Source organism: Anser brachyrhynchus (assembly GCF_964034855.1).
Source record: "Anser brachyrhynchus genome assembly, chromosome: 1".
In the NCBI taxonomy this organism is placed as follows: domain Eukaryota; kingdom Metazoa; phylum Chordata; class Aves; order Anseriformes; family Anatidae; genus Anser; species Anser brachyrhynchus.
In genome coordinates, this window is record NC_137694.1 from 209,426,847 (window position 1) to 209,441,032 (window position 14,186).

General features: G+C 48.9%; 1 protein-coding gene across 1 annotated transcript; it reads left to right on the plus strand.

Annotated features, from left to right (window-relative positions):
• Positions 1-3,117: 3,117 nt before the first annotated feature.
• Positions 3,118-9,012, plus strand: LOC308187940 (serine/threonine-protein kinase PAK 1-like). The gene is made up of 4 exons (XM_080576375.1): positions 3,118-3,134; positions 3,878-4,074; positions 5,549-5,686; positions 7,588-9,012. The coding sequence occupies exons 2-4, from the start codon at positions 3,931-3,933 to the stop codon at positions 7,672-7,674; spliced, it is 369 nt and encodes a 122-aa protein (XP_080432501.1). The 5' UTR covers positions 3,118-3,134; positions 3,878-3,930; the 3' UTR covers positions 7,675-9,012.
• The last annotated feature ends 5,174 nt before the right edge of the window (positions 9,013-14,186 follow it).

Consider the following 14,186-nt stretch of genomic DNA (forward strand, 5'->3'; position numbering starts at 1 on the left):
CAAGAGCAGGAGTTTATCACCTACATAATTGTGCAAGTGCCTCGTCCCAGCTTGGATTAAGGAATATTAAGGGGAGGACACATGTGCCCCCACAAGCCCCCTGCTGTAGGATTTTATCCGCTTGTGGCTGTAGGGCAGAGCTGGGTGCTGGAAGTCCAAGAAACCAAGCCTAACGTGAAGAGGACTTTCCCAGCTCAGCCTCCTGGCACTGGGAGCCCTGCCGAGCTCTCACAAGCCATTTGGGTGCTGAGCCCCACGTCGGAGGGGGAAGAAAAAGGGAACGTCTGGAAGGGGGAGCTGGCAAACTAGTTGGTGGTGGCACTGCTGCGATGTGCATCCCATGTCCATGTCCTTGTCCCATGAGAGCCCGGCAGCCAAACTGTGTCATCCTGCATCCTGCTGCTCCCCTCGTGAAACTTCACAAAGCCGGGCACCAGGCAGACCGGAGGGCCTGGTAACGTACCCCAAAAGTGCCTGAAAAAGTGGTAACGGGGCTGGTGGCTCTGCCAGTATTTCCCTCAACACCATTACTTGAGTGTTTTTATTTTATTTTATTTTATTTTATTTTATTTTATTTTATTTTTAGTCCCATGGCAAAGGAGAGGAGCTTCTGCAGAGGTCCTGGTTGAAACCTCGTGGCTGCAAAATGCTTCCCAACCCCAGTCCTCTCATCCCACTGCTGCCTTTTTTTTCCACCTGCACGGGAGGGAAATGTACCTGTGGTTATCTCAGAGGGGTGTCCCAAGGCTAAATATGCACTGGGACACACAAAACCTGCCCTGGATCTTTAAACTTTTACTTTTTCATACCTAAATTTAGCGTTTTCACTGGTGGGAACAGTTCTGCAGGGTCTTATTATTTGGGAGCGAAGTGGGGGGAATGAGCAGGAGCCGAGGCAATACGCTGGTAGGTACAAGAGAGGAAGAGAGGGTTATTATCGCATGCTTCAGGGAAAACTGCTGCACTTTATATAAGTGATGTTTTTCCTGCATCCCTGATTTTTATTGCCCAGAAGGGTCCCAAGTTTTGGTCCCGAGGCTCATCTTTTGGGAGAATTTAGAGCTTGAACTCCGTGAGCTTGCCGGGCTTAACCTGGCTGCTCCCCTCCAATTCCTGGGGCTGTGCTGCCCTCAAACAGATCAAAGATCTCCTGAAGATGGGTACTTCAGCTGTGACCGCTTTAGCCTTTTGAATGGGTCTGGTTTGGTTTTGTTGATGGAGTTTTCTTTTGTTAACCAGAGATTCTAAGCCTTGGAGATGGGGAGAAAAAATGGGTTGAGGCAGGATTGCATGGGGCAGCCTTTCTCTCTGTCAAGCCAAATGGCCTGGGGGGGAGCCAGCCCCAGAAAAGGGGCCCCTCAGCCCCCCCAGCCCTCCTCCTTGTCCACATGAGGGCATCTTCCAGGCCTCTCCCAACGCAGCCGCCTTTGGCCTCGCACGGGCCACTCCATCACAGAGCCTTGCTGAGGTCACAGTGGCCACCGCTGTCACGCCTTTGCCCCGGGCCCTATAAAAGAGGCCCCCTGCCGCTGGCCCGCCACTTGCTCAGCGACTCGGTCCTCTGAGAGCCAGCGTAAGCGGCAGGAGGAAGGCCAGAGAAAGGAGCAAGGCGAGCGGCAGCCCTCCTCGGTGTGAGGACCGCGAAGCGATCTGAGGAAGCACCGAGCAGATGGCAGCTAATGGGAGAAAGATGTCTCATGGGCAGAGGGACAGCACCTGCGGCACAAAAGACATCAGTGCCTGGGGGAAGTCTGCTGCCCGGCCCAGAGACGATTATCGGAGATATCACTGGCACCGCAGCGATGCGGGGAACAGGCCGGCCCCTCAGACATCCAGCAGCAGGGGGCCTGGGCCTAACCAGAGGTGCAGTGGTGGTGTGGAGCGAAGACGGGAGCGTGATGCGGAGAGCCGTGGGGAGCAGAGGCGTGCCCATCGGCCAGATCGCAGCGAGGGACCCAGCCGTGGCCGTAAAAGAGATGGCGGCGTGAAACCCACGAATGAATATCAAGTGGAGAGTGGCATGGGACCAGGCAATGGAACTGGGCGACCCCCTCGTTCGGCACCCTGGCCGGAGAACACAGCTGATGGGAGGCATCCCGTGTGGGCAGTCCCAGGCAAGGACTGGCTTGTCCTCCTGCCTGACACCGTGGAGCCCATGGAGGTGGATCCACAAGAAGAGGCGGAGGAACCCATGGAAGTGGATCCACCTCGGCCACATCAGACCTGGGACTACCCCGGCAGCTCTCTGCTGCGTGCCATGAGAGAACACCGGTAGCTACGCAGCAGGGCCCGGCGAGCTCCCTACTCCTCGTCGCGCAGGCTCCATCCCAGGCATTAGCTTGGAGCCACCAAACACCTGGCAATAAAGAACTCTTGCCGATATTCAGGGGTTGTGTGCGTGTTTCTTTCCCACCCGCCAGCCCTTGTGCGAGAGGTGTCAGCCCCTCTGCACAGAGCCTCGAGGAAGAGCACAAGAGAGGACCCAGCTCCCTTCGGGCTGCTGCGCTGGGCTGACAGGAGGAGTCCCCAGGGGCCACCGTGCGCCTTTAACATTTGTGAAAATAAACTGAGGGGTGAAAATAGTAGTGTGGAAGCGATTAGAGGTGGCTAATTTCTTATATTAGGAGTGAGTTTCTATACCTGAGTAATTGGTAACGACAGACACGGAGAAGGCTGAGGTACTCAGCAACTTCTTTGCCTCCGTCTGCACTGGTAGATGGGCTTCCCAAGTCTTTCATTTCCCTGAACCTGTAGGTGGAGGCTGGGGGAGCAAAGTCCCACCCACGGTAAGTGAAGAGCAGGTTCGAGACCACCTGCTGAATGTAAACAGGTCCAGGTCTATGGGACCTGATGACATGAATCCCAGGGTCCTGAGGGAACTGGCTGATGGGGTTGCCAAGCCGCTCTCCATCACAGTTGAAAAGTCCTGGCAGTCGGGTGATGTCACTGGTGAATGGAAAAATGGAAACGTCATGCCCTTACTCTTCAACAATTAAAACAAAGAATTGAACAAAGAGTGCTACTCTTCACCAATTAAAACAATTAGGAGACGTTTCTTCTCAGAAAGAGCGGTCAGGCATTGGGACGTGTTGCCCAGGGAGGTGGTGGAGTCCCTGTCCCTGGGGGTGTTCAAGGCAAGGTTGGACGTGGTGCTTGGGGACGTGGTTTCGTGGGTGACATTGTTTGTAGGGGGATGGTTGGACCAGGTGATCTTGGAGGGCTTTTCCAACCTTAATTTTCCTATGATTCTATTATTCTGTGATCTTTTGGAAAGTCAAATGCAAATAAGACAGGGCCAAGCAATTTCCACAGGAAGGCTCTCCAGCTTTCTGTCTTCTCAAAGAAAATAATAAGTACCAAATTAGGTACTTAAATTTATTCTGAACACAGTATTTGCTCTAGAAAGCAAATCGTGTTTGCGAGATGGTACATCTTCTGGGGAAATACTATCTCTGGGACTGAAAATACGACCAGATAATGCTGGTGGGTGTGGGTGGAGGGAGGACAGACTGGGCATTGGTTTCTGTTTTCACAGACCCAGGAACAGGCTTGAGAGCATGTGTTACACAGTGTATTACAGCTGCCAAATGCTGCACTGCCACGTTTCACAGCATCCATGTACAGCTCTTTACTGATCACCATCACATCACATCGACAAGTGAGCAGCTCTGTGATGTTGATGGCCTCAGCGAGTCAGATTTAGAAGCTTACTCCTGAACACCTTGTTAACCACAAAACCAGGGCCTCCTTTGCAGCAGCAATGTAGCAGGCAGTGCAACAGGCTAGCTTGTACCACAGCATTGGCATCAGTACGTGTTGTTTTTGGAGAAACCTGCTGATTTCTAACTTTTTCTTCCCTCCTTCTTTGCTTTTCCAGCTGACTTTGGCTTCTGTGCCCAGATCACTCCCGAACAGAGCAAGCGCAGCACCATGGTGGGGACCCCGTACTGGATGGCGCCTGAAGTGGTGACACGAAAAGCCTACGGGCCCAAAGTGGACATCTGGTCACTGGGGATAATGGCCATCGAGATGATCGAAGGAGAACCCCCCTACCTCAATGAAAACCCCCTGAGAGTAAGCGAGTGCCTTTTTTTTGCCCTCAGGCCTTCGCTGAGCCTGCTGGTTAACCTGGGCTCTGGAGGAGGCAGGTGAACCTCCGCTGTGGTTTCATCACATGCAGCTACACGTCTCCTTAGATGCTGTAGTGAGAAGATTGTGGTCATTTAAGTTAGAAGCCATGGCTGGTTCTGGGTGGCAGAGGGCACAGGCTCTTCCTGTTGCAGACCTTCAGGTAGGGTCTGAGTTAATGATGTGGTGCATCCATAATTCCCCCCTTTCTGGAGAGGCCGATAGGGGCACCTTCTGGCCCCAGAGTGCCCGGCTTCTTAAATCCTTGTGAGTGGGGAAGAGAGCTGTCCTTGAATTCAAAGAATACCACATTACTCTTTTATAAACAGGGCTTTTTCTTGCTGGTGCATTGTTCCTCTTTGCATGCTCCCAGTAAAGCTCCAGGTTTAACAAGCCTTTAGTCAGGCTTTGCCCCTGCTGGTGTCTTTCCCTTCGTATTCTTTAATGAAGGGGGAAATTCTGTCTGTTTGTAGGAATGCGGCTGTTCTTGGTGTAAGCCAGTTTTATGGCTTTTTTTCTAAGCTAAACAGGACGAAGGGATCTAGAACAATTCTGTTTAACTTGTTTCCACCTCTTTTACTGGAGATGATTTTGGGAGAGAAGCGCAGCAGTGAAGAAATGCGAAAGGAAAAAGTTGGTATGGAGTTAAATGAGGATGGCTAAGCAACGGGGTGCTTTGCTCTCATTTAACTTAACTTGTTGCAGTTCCCAGGCTATCAGACCTCTACCTTGAGATGTGATGAGCAGTGAGCTCAGAAGGCCTCTGCCAGATGTCTGTTTCCTTTTAAAAGGCATCTAGCGATTTTCTTTTAATAGTAAAATTTTGCAGTGGATGAATTCTGAATTTCCTGATTCTTCGAGACTTCTTCATTCCCAAGCAGCAGCAAAACGACTCCACTTGTTTCTGTAGGGTGTTAAGTGCTGCTTGAGAACCTACTGGCCATCTTTTGTAAAGGACCAACTGCATCTTTAGAGTATTGACTTTTTAGGCCTTGTGCATTTGGGCAAAGTATCGAGAGAAGAAAGCCTCCTGTTTCTTCAGGGGTACCTTCCCATGAGGATATAGTTATTGCAGGAGTCGAGCACTGGCAGAGCTGTGCCAGCCAACTTCCCTCTGTAAACACAGTCTGGACTGCTGGTTTTGTCCTCTTAATCCCTTGAGAGGGCTGCAGGATCCAAACCCAGATTACGAGGGTAAAGCAATAAAGGATTGGATCCCATCCACATAAAAATAGGGCTGGCAGCTCTTCTCTTTGCTGAAACTTAAGCATTTCTTCGTCACCCTGATAAGGGTTTGTTTTGGTTTTGTTTTTCCCCATTGAACTGTGGGGAGGGAGAGGAAAAATGGGTGCCTCTGTAATCTGCAGCTGGAGTCTGACCTTCGTAACCTCCTGTTTCTTTGGTGCTTGCTTTGCTTTAGGCCCTGTATCTCATTGCTACTAACGGGACTCCGGAACTGCAGAATCCAGAAAAGCTTTCACCCATATTCCGAGACTTCCTAAATCGCTGTCTTGAAATGGACGTGGAAAAAAGAGGTTCTGCAAAAGAGCTGCTCCAGGTAAGTGCTGGGGAACGGGACGGAATTCAGCATTCTAGAGTGAGAATAGGCATGTGGAGCAATGTCATTTGGGGTCTTAAATACCGCGTCATCTGAAGTCACAAGCACAGCAGAGATAATTTACCATGAAGAAACGAACAAAAAAAACCAAAACCAACCAACCAAAAAACCCCAAATCCCTAACGAAGCGTTAACAGAGTACTTTCCTTTTTGTGCTGTACTTGCTACTGGCAGCAGCTGTGCAGCGTGTTCTGTAACCAACCTCAAATAATTGCCGTGCCCCGAGCCTGCCAACTGCCGTGCCCCTTAATTCCCGTGGCTTCTTCACGCAGCTCACCCTAACATCTGGCTGTGGTGTTGCGGTCTGGCCGTGCTTGTTCCCGTTTGGATAACAGGAGGGCTTCCAGCTATCGAATGCTCTGGTTGTCTCCCTTCTGGGGGAGAGTTCCCAAAGCTTTCTGGAAGGGGCACGTCTTGCATTAACTGCAGCAGTTTGGCGTTAACACATTTTGCCAGATACAGCTCTTCCTGCAGAGGTGATGGAACCAAGCTTGTGAGAAATCCTCAGTTATTTCACTGAAAACCTGGTGTCTTTGTCTGGACTCGTGGTGAAAGTGAAGGACGAAGCTGCCAGGCTTTTTACCAACACAGATGAGGAGTGTTCATGTGTTTCCTTTTGTCAGACCTCCCACGGGGGTGGAAAATGTGCTTCATCTCTTTGTAAAATAAATCTGTGATGATGGGGCCCTCAGATGTCGACTGTGAGACAGTTGTCTCTTTTTTGGTGTTCCTTTCTTTCCTTTAGTTTGTCTACTGGGTTCAGCTTTGGGAGTGCTGCTGCCTTTCTGAGACACTAATGAAGCATTAATCACCGGCAGAAAGAATGGCAGTAGATGAAAGCTGACTTTTTCTCCTGGACTTGCCAGCTCCAGAGTATCAGACAGCAGCAGGGTTGTGTTCCTTGGGGCAGGAGAACATTGGGACTGCAGCATTTCTGCCTGCCTTTACCTTTTAGCCTCGGATTTTTCCACCTCTGAAGTGTGTTCAGATTGGGTGGTTGATCCCTTCTGGTGCTCAGAAGTCCTGGGGGACTTAATTATTTTGGGTTTTCTGAACAGCTTGTGGGCTTCATGCCTCCACTCGTCTGATTAGCTGTTTTGTGTCAGTCTCTGTCCCCAACCTAGACTTTCTCTGCGAGGCTGGAGTATTGCAAGCTTTCCACTTAACCCTGAACACAGGGAAAACTTCTTCCTCTGTTCCAGATGTTATGTTTTAAGCCTTGCCCCCGAAACAAACACCACATGTGCTGCAAGAAGCACTTTGTGACACCACCTACTGCTTGTTGCATGCTCGATAATCAATATTGTTTAACAGAACAGAGCACCTGGTATAGGAGATGGCCTGACTGGTCCTGTTGTGAATTCCCTGCTGTGCTCCTCAGTCCCAGCTGTTCTGAAAATTTCTAATAGCTTTAGAAGGCCAAGGCAATGTTTTCAGCAGATCTGTGGTGACAGGAAAGGAAGAATGGAGAGATGATTGCTGCAGGAAGCCCTGTGCAATGTTTTGGAACTGCACAGGTTGCTTTTACTTACACCTCCCTTCCACAAAGAATTTCACTGTAGATTTTGCATGAATTTATTTCCTGGGAGAACTTGCTTAGTCTTGAGAGTGTATAAACATTGGAGAAACTAGGATGTGTTGGGTGCAAAGATCTTTATCAGTTCAGGTGAGGCCCAAAAGTCACGGTGAACTTTCTTGCTCATCGTGCCTTTTTTGTTTCGCCTGCTTGGAGGTTGTTGGAGTTCATACAGGTCTAGGTCCTGATATTTTGTGTAAACACCAGGCTTTTGGGACATGTTCTGAGAAATGTAACCTTTTTTTTTCCTTTTTCCTCTTCCTAGCACCAGTTCCTGAAAATTGCAAAGCCTCTTTCTAGTCTCACTCCTCTGATTCTTGCTGCTAAAGAAGCAGCAAAGAACAACCATTAAAGCGGGGGAGCCAGCACAGCCGTCGTGTCAAGCCTTTTAGATGTTCCCTACAGAAACCGAATTACCTGTCCCTGTCCCCTCCTGCTCCTCCTTCACAGGGGTGTTCTTAAAACTTTGATCTGCCTTGAAGGGTAGCAGATGTATCGTTTGCTGAATGTGGGAGGGCACGCAACAGGTACGCTGCTGATCTTGCGTAGTGAACTGTCTTTCCATCCTCCTTGATGGGCACGGTAGGGGAAGGGTATATTTTATGGCTGGGAAGATCTTCTGAGAACATCTGAACCTGACCTACCCGTAGCAAAGCCAGTTTGTTTTCGTATTTCTTACTGTGTTTATTTTTAAAGATAATGTGGAGCCTTTAGGCCATGTTTATCTTAATAAAGTAAATCTTCTGCTGGCTGGACTCTTCCTGCTTTTGCCAAGCTGCTCTTCCACCACTGAGGCTGCTCTCTGCTGTGGATGACTTGAGGAGGGAAGGAAGCAGGCAGCAGCAATCGGAACAGCTAAAACAACTGGAAAGGGAACGAGGGCAGGACCATGCAGCCCTCCCGCAGCACCGCTGGATGCTTCGGGGGAGCAAGGAGAAAGCCTGTGTGTGCTTCTTGCAGCTGTTGGACAAGTCGTGATCTTTTTGCCAAATTGTGTGAATCAAGGTCCTTCCCCGCACACTTTCGTTTCAACTCAAGTAATTAAACAGCTTTCAAATAGTTCTGATATTCTAGAAAAATCACAGGAAAAATCAACTGGGATTTCTTTTAGGGTTATTTTATTAGTGCTGTCAGGCTTCGTGGAGACCTGCCCTGTAAGAGAAAGCAAACAGAACAATTGCTCTTAGGAAGATAAGATCTGCCTGCAAGATGATGGTGAAAACTCTTGCTTCTTAGACCAAGGCCAACAGAAAACAAACTGATCATGGACAGTGTTTCCTTGGAAGCATAGGGGCATTCATTTTATTTTTTTTTTGAAATGAGCGAGTGAACTGATATCTTTATGCTACTGACTCCTTTGGTTGCTAATGATATGTAAAACAACAGCGATCCTGGAACTACTAGAGAGATCGGGTGTAAACACTGGCGTTATGTTGAACTGTATCCTGATTTTTAATAAAAGGACTGCTGCATTTCTTAACTCGGGGCTGAGGGAGGGTTGGAGAATTCACTGTCACCAGACAGCTCTGTCGGATGGGATGGGTTTTCATGTTATCGTCACTGGGTGCTTACAAGCGATGCATTAAGTGATACAAGCTTCTGTAGTCCTGTGGGATAGCGAGTGGCTCTGAAGAGGAGTAACTGCACACAGAGGGAACGGATAAAAGATCTTGCTTTCTCTGTACGTATCGCTTCGGTCATTTCCAGGGTGAGTTTAATCCAGTTCTCCTCTCCCCAAAGCACTTGTGTTGCACAGAAACTCATTCCTGCTTCTTGCTGAGACCTGCTTCTGGATCAGTCCTTTCCTCCCTGCCCTGGGCTTGTGATTGAAATATATACATATATTTTTCCCCATTCACTCTGCGATACGTGACAGCCCTTGCACTGGTTTTACAGGCGTAGATAAAGCCTGTAAGGTCCCTTGCTTTTTTGGTGTCTTCTCCCATCCTTCAGGCTACAGGGTGGCCACTGTCTGACGTGAGGCTGTAACGTCTGAAGCCCATTGCCAAATCTTCTGCCTTCCTCCCCTTGTATATATTCTTCATCTTCATGTAATATGAAAAATTTCCCCTTACAAGATGAATTCCTTGGGCAGAGCAGCAAAGCTGCCAGCCCTGGGGGGGACCTGATCTCTTGATGAGCTCCTCTGCTTGGGGCTGGGGTGGAGATCGGGAAAGGGAAGGCCACTACCCTCGAATAATTCTCTTTGGTGAGGAGTTTGGTTTTATTTTCTATGCAAGTCTCAAAATGCCATGTGTGCGGTGGAAGGAATGATGGGCTAGAGCTCACTAGGTCTAAAATCTAATGTGGCTCTGGTTTTACCGACCCACCAATTGACTTTTTTGGACAGCACAGGATTAAACCTGATCCATGAATTTATTGAATGTTGCTGACTTCCATTCGCCTTCCCTTCCCACTCCATCCTTGACACCCCTTTGAGGTGAGAGTGGTAATGCAGATGTGCCCTACCTGCGAGCAAATCCGTGAGCTTATTTTTCTGCAGGAGGAAAAATGGTAAAAAGGGTGACTTGTATTTAAGTTACTCTGCTGGATTCTCTGTTGCCTATTGGAAAGGAATCTGCAGGAGTGACTGTTTCTCCCCATTCTTAAGCCTGTGATGTGCTTCTGTCTCATTGACTTTGACTGTGGATTGGTCCTTACTGGTTTGGTAAGGACTGAGAGCTGTGCTCTGGGAAGCTGTAAGACAGCGGCTGTAGACATGTCATCTTCTCCTGTTTTTATTTTACCAACCTGTGATGCGAAAGAGTTTGACTTGCTACTTTGTACCTAGCCCCAATTCCAAGTTAACAGACGCATCGTGTTTTCATGGTCTCAGAAATCTTAAATAAAAAGATAAATAAAAGAATGTAGTTAGTTTAGGAGAATGAGATACATTTTTTTTTGTCCAGAGATGGATCCTTTTCTCTACTCTTAGGTTCATCTGGGCATCGCTCAGCTTCAGCACTGGTGGCAGCTGCTGCATAGCCTTTTACAGCACTTTCTGGTCACTACAGAGAGCTGTTAGCACAAGTGTCTGACTTAATAATTCTTATTTTTTTTTCTGAGAACATCCTTACTGCTGGATTTGAACGCAACTTCCAAGAGAAGAGAACTGATTTGGTAGCATTTTAAAATATATTTTAATATACCTACAGTATGAACTAATTCTACTGAGTCTGAACCATTTTTAATCACAGCCCTTATTTATTTGATTATTAGATTCTCTCTTCTATATGAGAACATGAAATATTCAGTTTGACTATCCATCCTGAAAACCTGCTTTGTTTTTATGGGATCCTCAGCAACCCCATCAGGTTAGGTGCCGAAATGGCACAACGTGCTACAGCTCCCAGAGCTCCTGGTGGTGGCGGAAGGTAAAACTCATCTCTTTTTTTTCCAAAGCACTGAAGAATATCGTATTTAAGAAGCAGCTGGTGCATTTCAAGCTTCCTATATTTAAAGAGCTGATATTGAGCTGGATTACTGCAGCCCTAGGTTTTCTTTAAACAAATGATTGATTTAAGTTCAGTGGGGCCAAGAGTTTGGGTGAGAGGGGCTGGCTGAGCTGAGATCGCTTCTGAGCTGAGATCTCTGTTAGTATCCTAACGTGTCTGTCTCAAGGTATCACGGGTTGGTATCACCAGATGATATTTACCATGCAAGGATGGGGTGAAATGGCCTGTAGGCTGCTGGTACTTCAAGTTTGCTGAGCTCAGCTGGCAGTGAAAGGTCCAGCCCAAAGTCCAAGAAGAATGGTACGTATTTGAACGCCTTTCTTAATTACGAGCTTACAGATTCCCCAGCATCTTTCATATGGAAGCTGTCAAAGGTGAAGGCTGAGTCTGTTTGTCTCCCTAGCATAAAATACGGAGACTTTTCAGTGGCTTATTTTGATAGTAATAGAGAACATGTGGATGTATTTTGGGGTTGTAAACGCACTGGATTGAGCATATAGATAATGTCCTAGGGCGGATCTCATGGTTTGCTGCTAATGACAGTTCTCAGCATCAAGGCTGGGGTCTTGGAGAAGCAGGGAGCTGCCGCTGGTGGCAGAACAGCGATGCCGGCGGGGGCTGGATGGAAACTTGCAGCCGAAATGGATGCCCCCAGGAAAGGGGTGGGAGGGCAACAGAGGATGGTGTTGGTCTGAGGAAGAGGATGGTTGCAGGTGTAGGTGGAAGCAAAAGGTAAAAGCTCAGTTTCCCAACTGCTGAGGGAATTTGGAGGATGCTGGAGCAGCCTACGGTGGATTGAGGCATCCTGTTTGGGAGCAGGAAGGAGCGGGGGGCTCCTGTGCAATGAAGGGGTGCTCAGAGTGAGGACTGAGCCTTATGTCTTTGAGCAACAACTCGTGCTAAGTGAGCTGGAGCTAATCTGACCTGCTGCCAGATGTCTGTGTGTCTTGTCCTGCTGGGAAATAAGGGCCTTTGCCATTTTAAAATCAGCTGGAAAACGTGTTTCTCTTTCTTTGTACTGCCTTGGTGTAACTCTCCGGTAGTGCCCGGTTTGTTAGGGTCAGCTCAGCCATTTAGAAAGCAAAGCTGAAACCTTAAATAAAACCTGAATGAATGACCTGCTTCTCCTCCCCTTTGTTTCAATGACGCTTGCAGAAATGAATTGGGGGGTGCTTGAAGGAGTTGTGTTTCTCTGATCTGTTTTAATTAGATCTTACTTGATAGAGCAAAGTGACTTTACGCTGAAAGCTGATGCAGAAAGTGTGATTTCTACTGCTTATTTTCACCTGTTTGGAAGTCATTAATGCTCTGAGAAACACCAGTGTGGAAGCAGGATGTAGAGCCCAGCTTGAGGAGGAAGAGGAGGAGGCAGATGATGAAATGGACCCTCCTGACTGCTTGTTGTCTCCCCAGGCAGAGCTTGGTGTCTGCGGCTCCAGGTGCAGAGGAGGAAACGGGGGAGGATTTGGGATCGGTCCCTAAAGCTGCCCTCCCCAGCATCACTTTTACATGTGGGGTCAGTAGGGTGAGGCTGATGACAAGAGCAGGAGTTTATCACCTACATAATTGTGCAAGTGCCTCGTCCCAGCTTGGATTAAGGAATATTAAGGGGAGGACACATGTGCCCCCACAAGCCCCCTGCTGTAGGATTTTATCCGCTTGTGGCTGTAGGGCAGAGCTGGGTGCTGGAAGTCCAAGAAACCAAGCCTAACGTGAAGAGGACTTTCCCAGCTCAGCCTCCTGGCACTGGGAGCCCTGCCGAGCTCTCACAAGCCATTTGGGTGCTGAGCCCCACGTCGGAGGGGGAAGAAAAAGGGAACGTCTGGAAGGGGGAGCTGGCAAACTAGTTGGTGGTGGCACTGCTGCGATGTGCATCCCATGTCCATGTCCTTGTCCCATGAGAGCCCGGCAGCCAAACTGTGTCATCCTGCATCCTGCTGCTCCCCTCGTGAAACTTCACAAAGCCGGGCACCAGGCAGACCGGAGGGCCTGGTAACGTACCCCAAAAGTGCCTGAAAAAGTGGTAACGGGGCTGGTGGCTCTGCCAGTATTTCCCTCAACACCATTACTTGAGTGTTTTTATTTTATTTTATTTTATTTTATTTTATTTTATTTTATTTTATTTTATTTTATTTTATTTTATTTTATTTTATTTTATTTTATTTTTAGTCCCATGGCAAAGGAGAGGAGCTTCTGCAGAGGTCCTGGTTGAAACCTCGTGGCTGCAAAATGCTTCCCAACCCCAGTCCTCTCATCCCACTGCTGCCTTTTTTTTCCACCTGCACGGGAGGGAAATGTACCTGTGGTTATCTCAGAGGGGTGTCCCAAGGCTAAATATGCACTGGGACACACAAAACCTGCCCTGGATCTTTAAACTTTTACTTTTTCATACCTAAATTTAGCGTTTTCACTGGTGGGAACAGTTCTGCAGGGTCTTATTATTTGGGAGCGAAGTGGGGGGAATGAGCAGGAGCAGAGGCAATACGCTGGTAGGTACAAGAGAGGAAGAGAGGGTTATTATCGCATGCTTCAGGGAAAACTGCTGCACTTTATATAAGTGATGTTTTTCCTGCATCCCTGATTTTTATTGCCCAGAAGGGTCCCAAGTTTTGGTCCCGAGGCTCATCTTTTGGGAGAATTTAGAGCTTGAACTCCGTGAGCTTGCCGGGCTTAACCTGGCTGCTCCCCTCCAATTCCTGGGGCTGTGCTGCCCTCAAACAGATCAAAGATCTCCTGAAGATGGGTACTTCAGCTGTGACCGCTTTAGCCTTTTGAATGGGTCTGGTTTGGTTTTGTTGATGGAGTTTTCTTTTGTTAACCAGAGATTCTAAGCCTTGGAGATGGGGAGAAAAAATGGGTTGAGGCAGGATTGCATGGGGCAGCCTTTCTCTCTGTCAAGCCAAATGGCCTGGGGGGGAGCCAGCCCCAGAAAAGGGGCCCCTCAGCCCCCCCAGCCCTCCTCCTTGTCCACATGAGGGCATCTTCCAGGCCTCTCCCAACGCAGCCGCCTTTGGCCTCGCACGGGCCACTCCATCACAGAGCCTTGCTGAGGTCACAGTGGCCACCGCTGTCACGCCTTTGCCCCGGGCCCTATAAAAGAGGCCCCCTGCCGCTGGCCCGCCACTTGCTCAGCGACTCGGTCCTCTGAGAGCCAGCGTAAGCGGCAGGAGGAAGGCCAGAGAAAGGAGCAAGGCGAGCGGCAGCCCTCCTCGGTGTGAGGACCGCGAAGCGATCTGAGGAAGCACCGAGAAGATGGCAGCTAATGGGAGAAAGATGTCTCATGGGCAGAGGGACAGCACCTGCGGCACAAAAGACATCAGTGCCTGGGGGAAGTCTGCTGCCCGGCCCAGAGACGATTATCGGAGATATCACTGGCACCGCAGCGATGCGGGGAACAGGCCGGCCCCTC

Coding starts and splice junctions, on each gene's coding strand:
- LOC308187940 (XM_080576375.1), top strand. CDS start 3,931: ATGGTGGGGACCCCGTACTGGATGGCGCCTGAAGTGGTGACACGAAAA. Junction 4,075..5,548: donor TCAATGAAAACCCCCTGAGA/GTAAGCGAGTGC, acceptor GCTTTGCTTTAG/GCCCTGTATCTCATTGCTAC. Junction 5,687..7,587: donor CTGCAAAAGAGCTGCTCCAG/GTAAGTGCTGGG, acceptor TCCTCTTCCTAG/CACCAGTTCCTGAAAATTGC.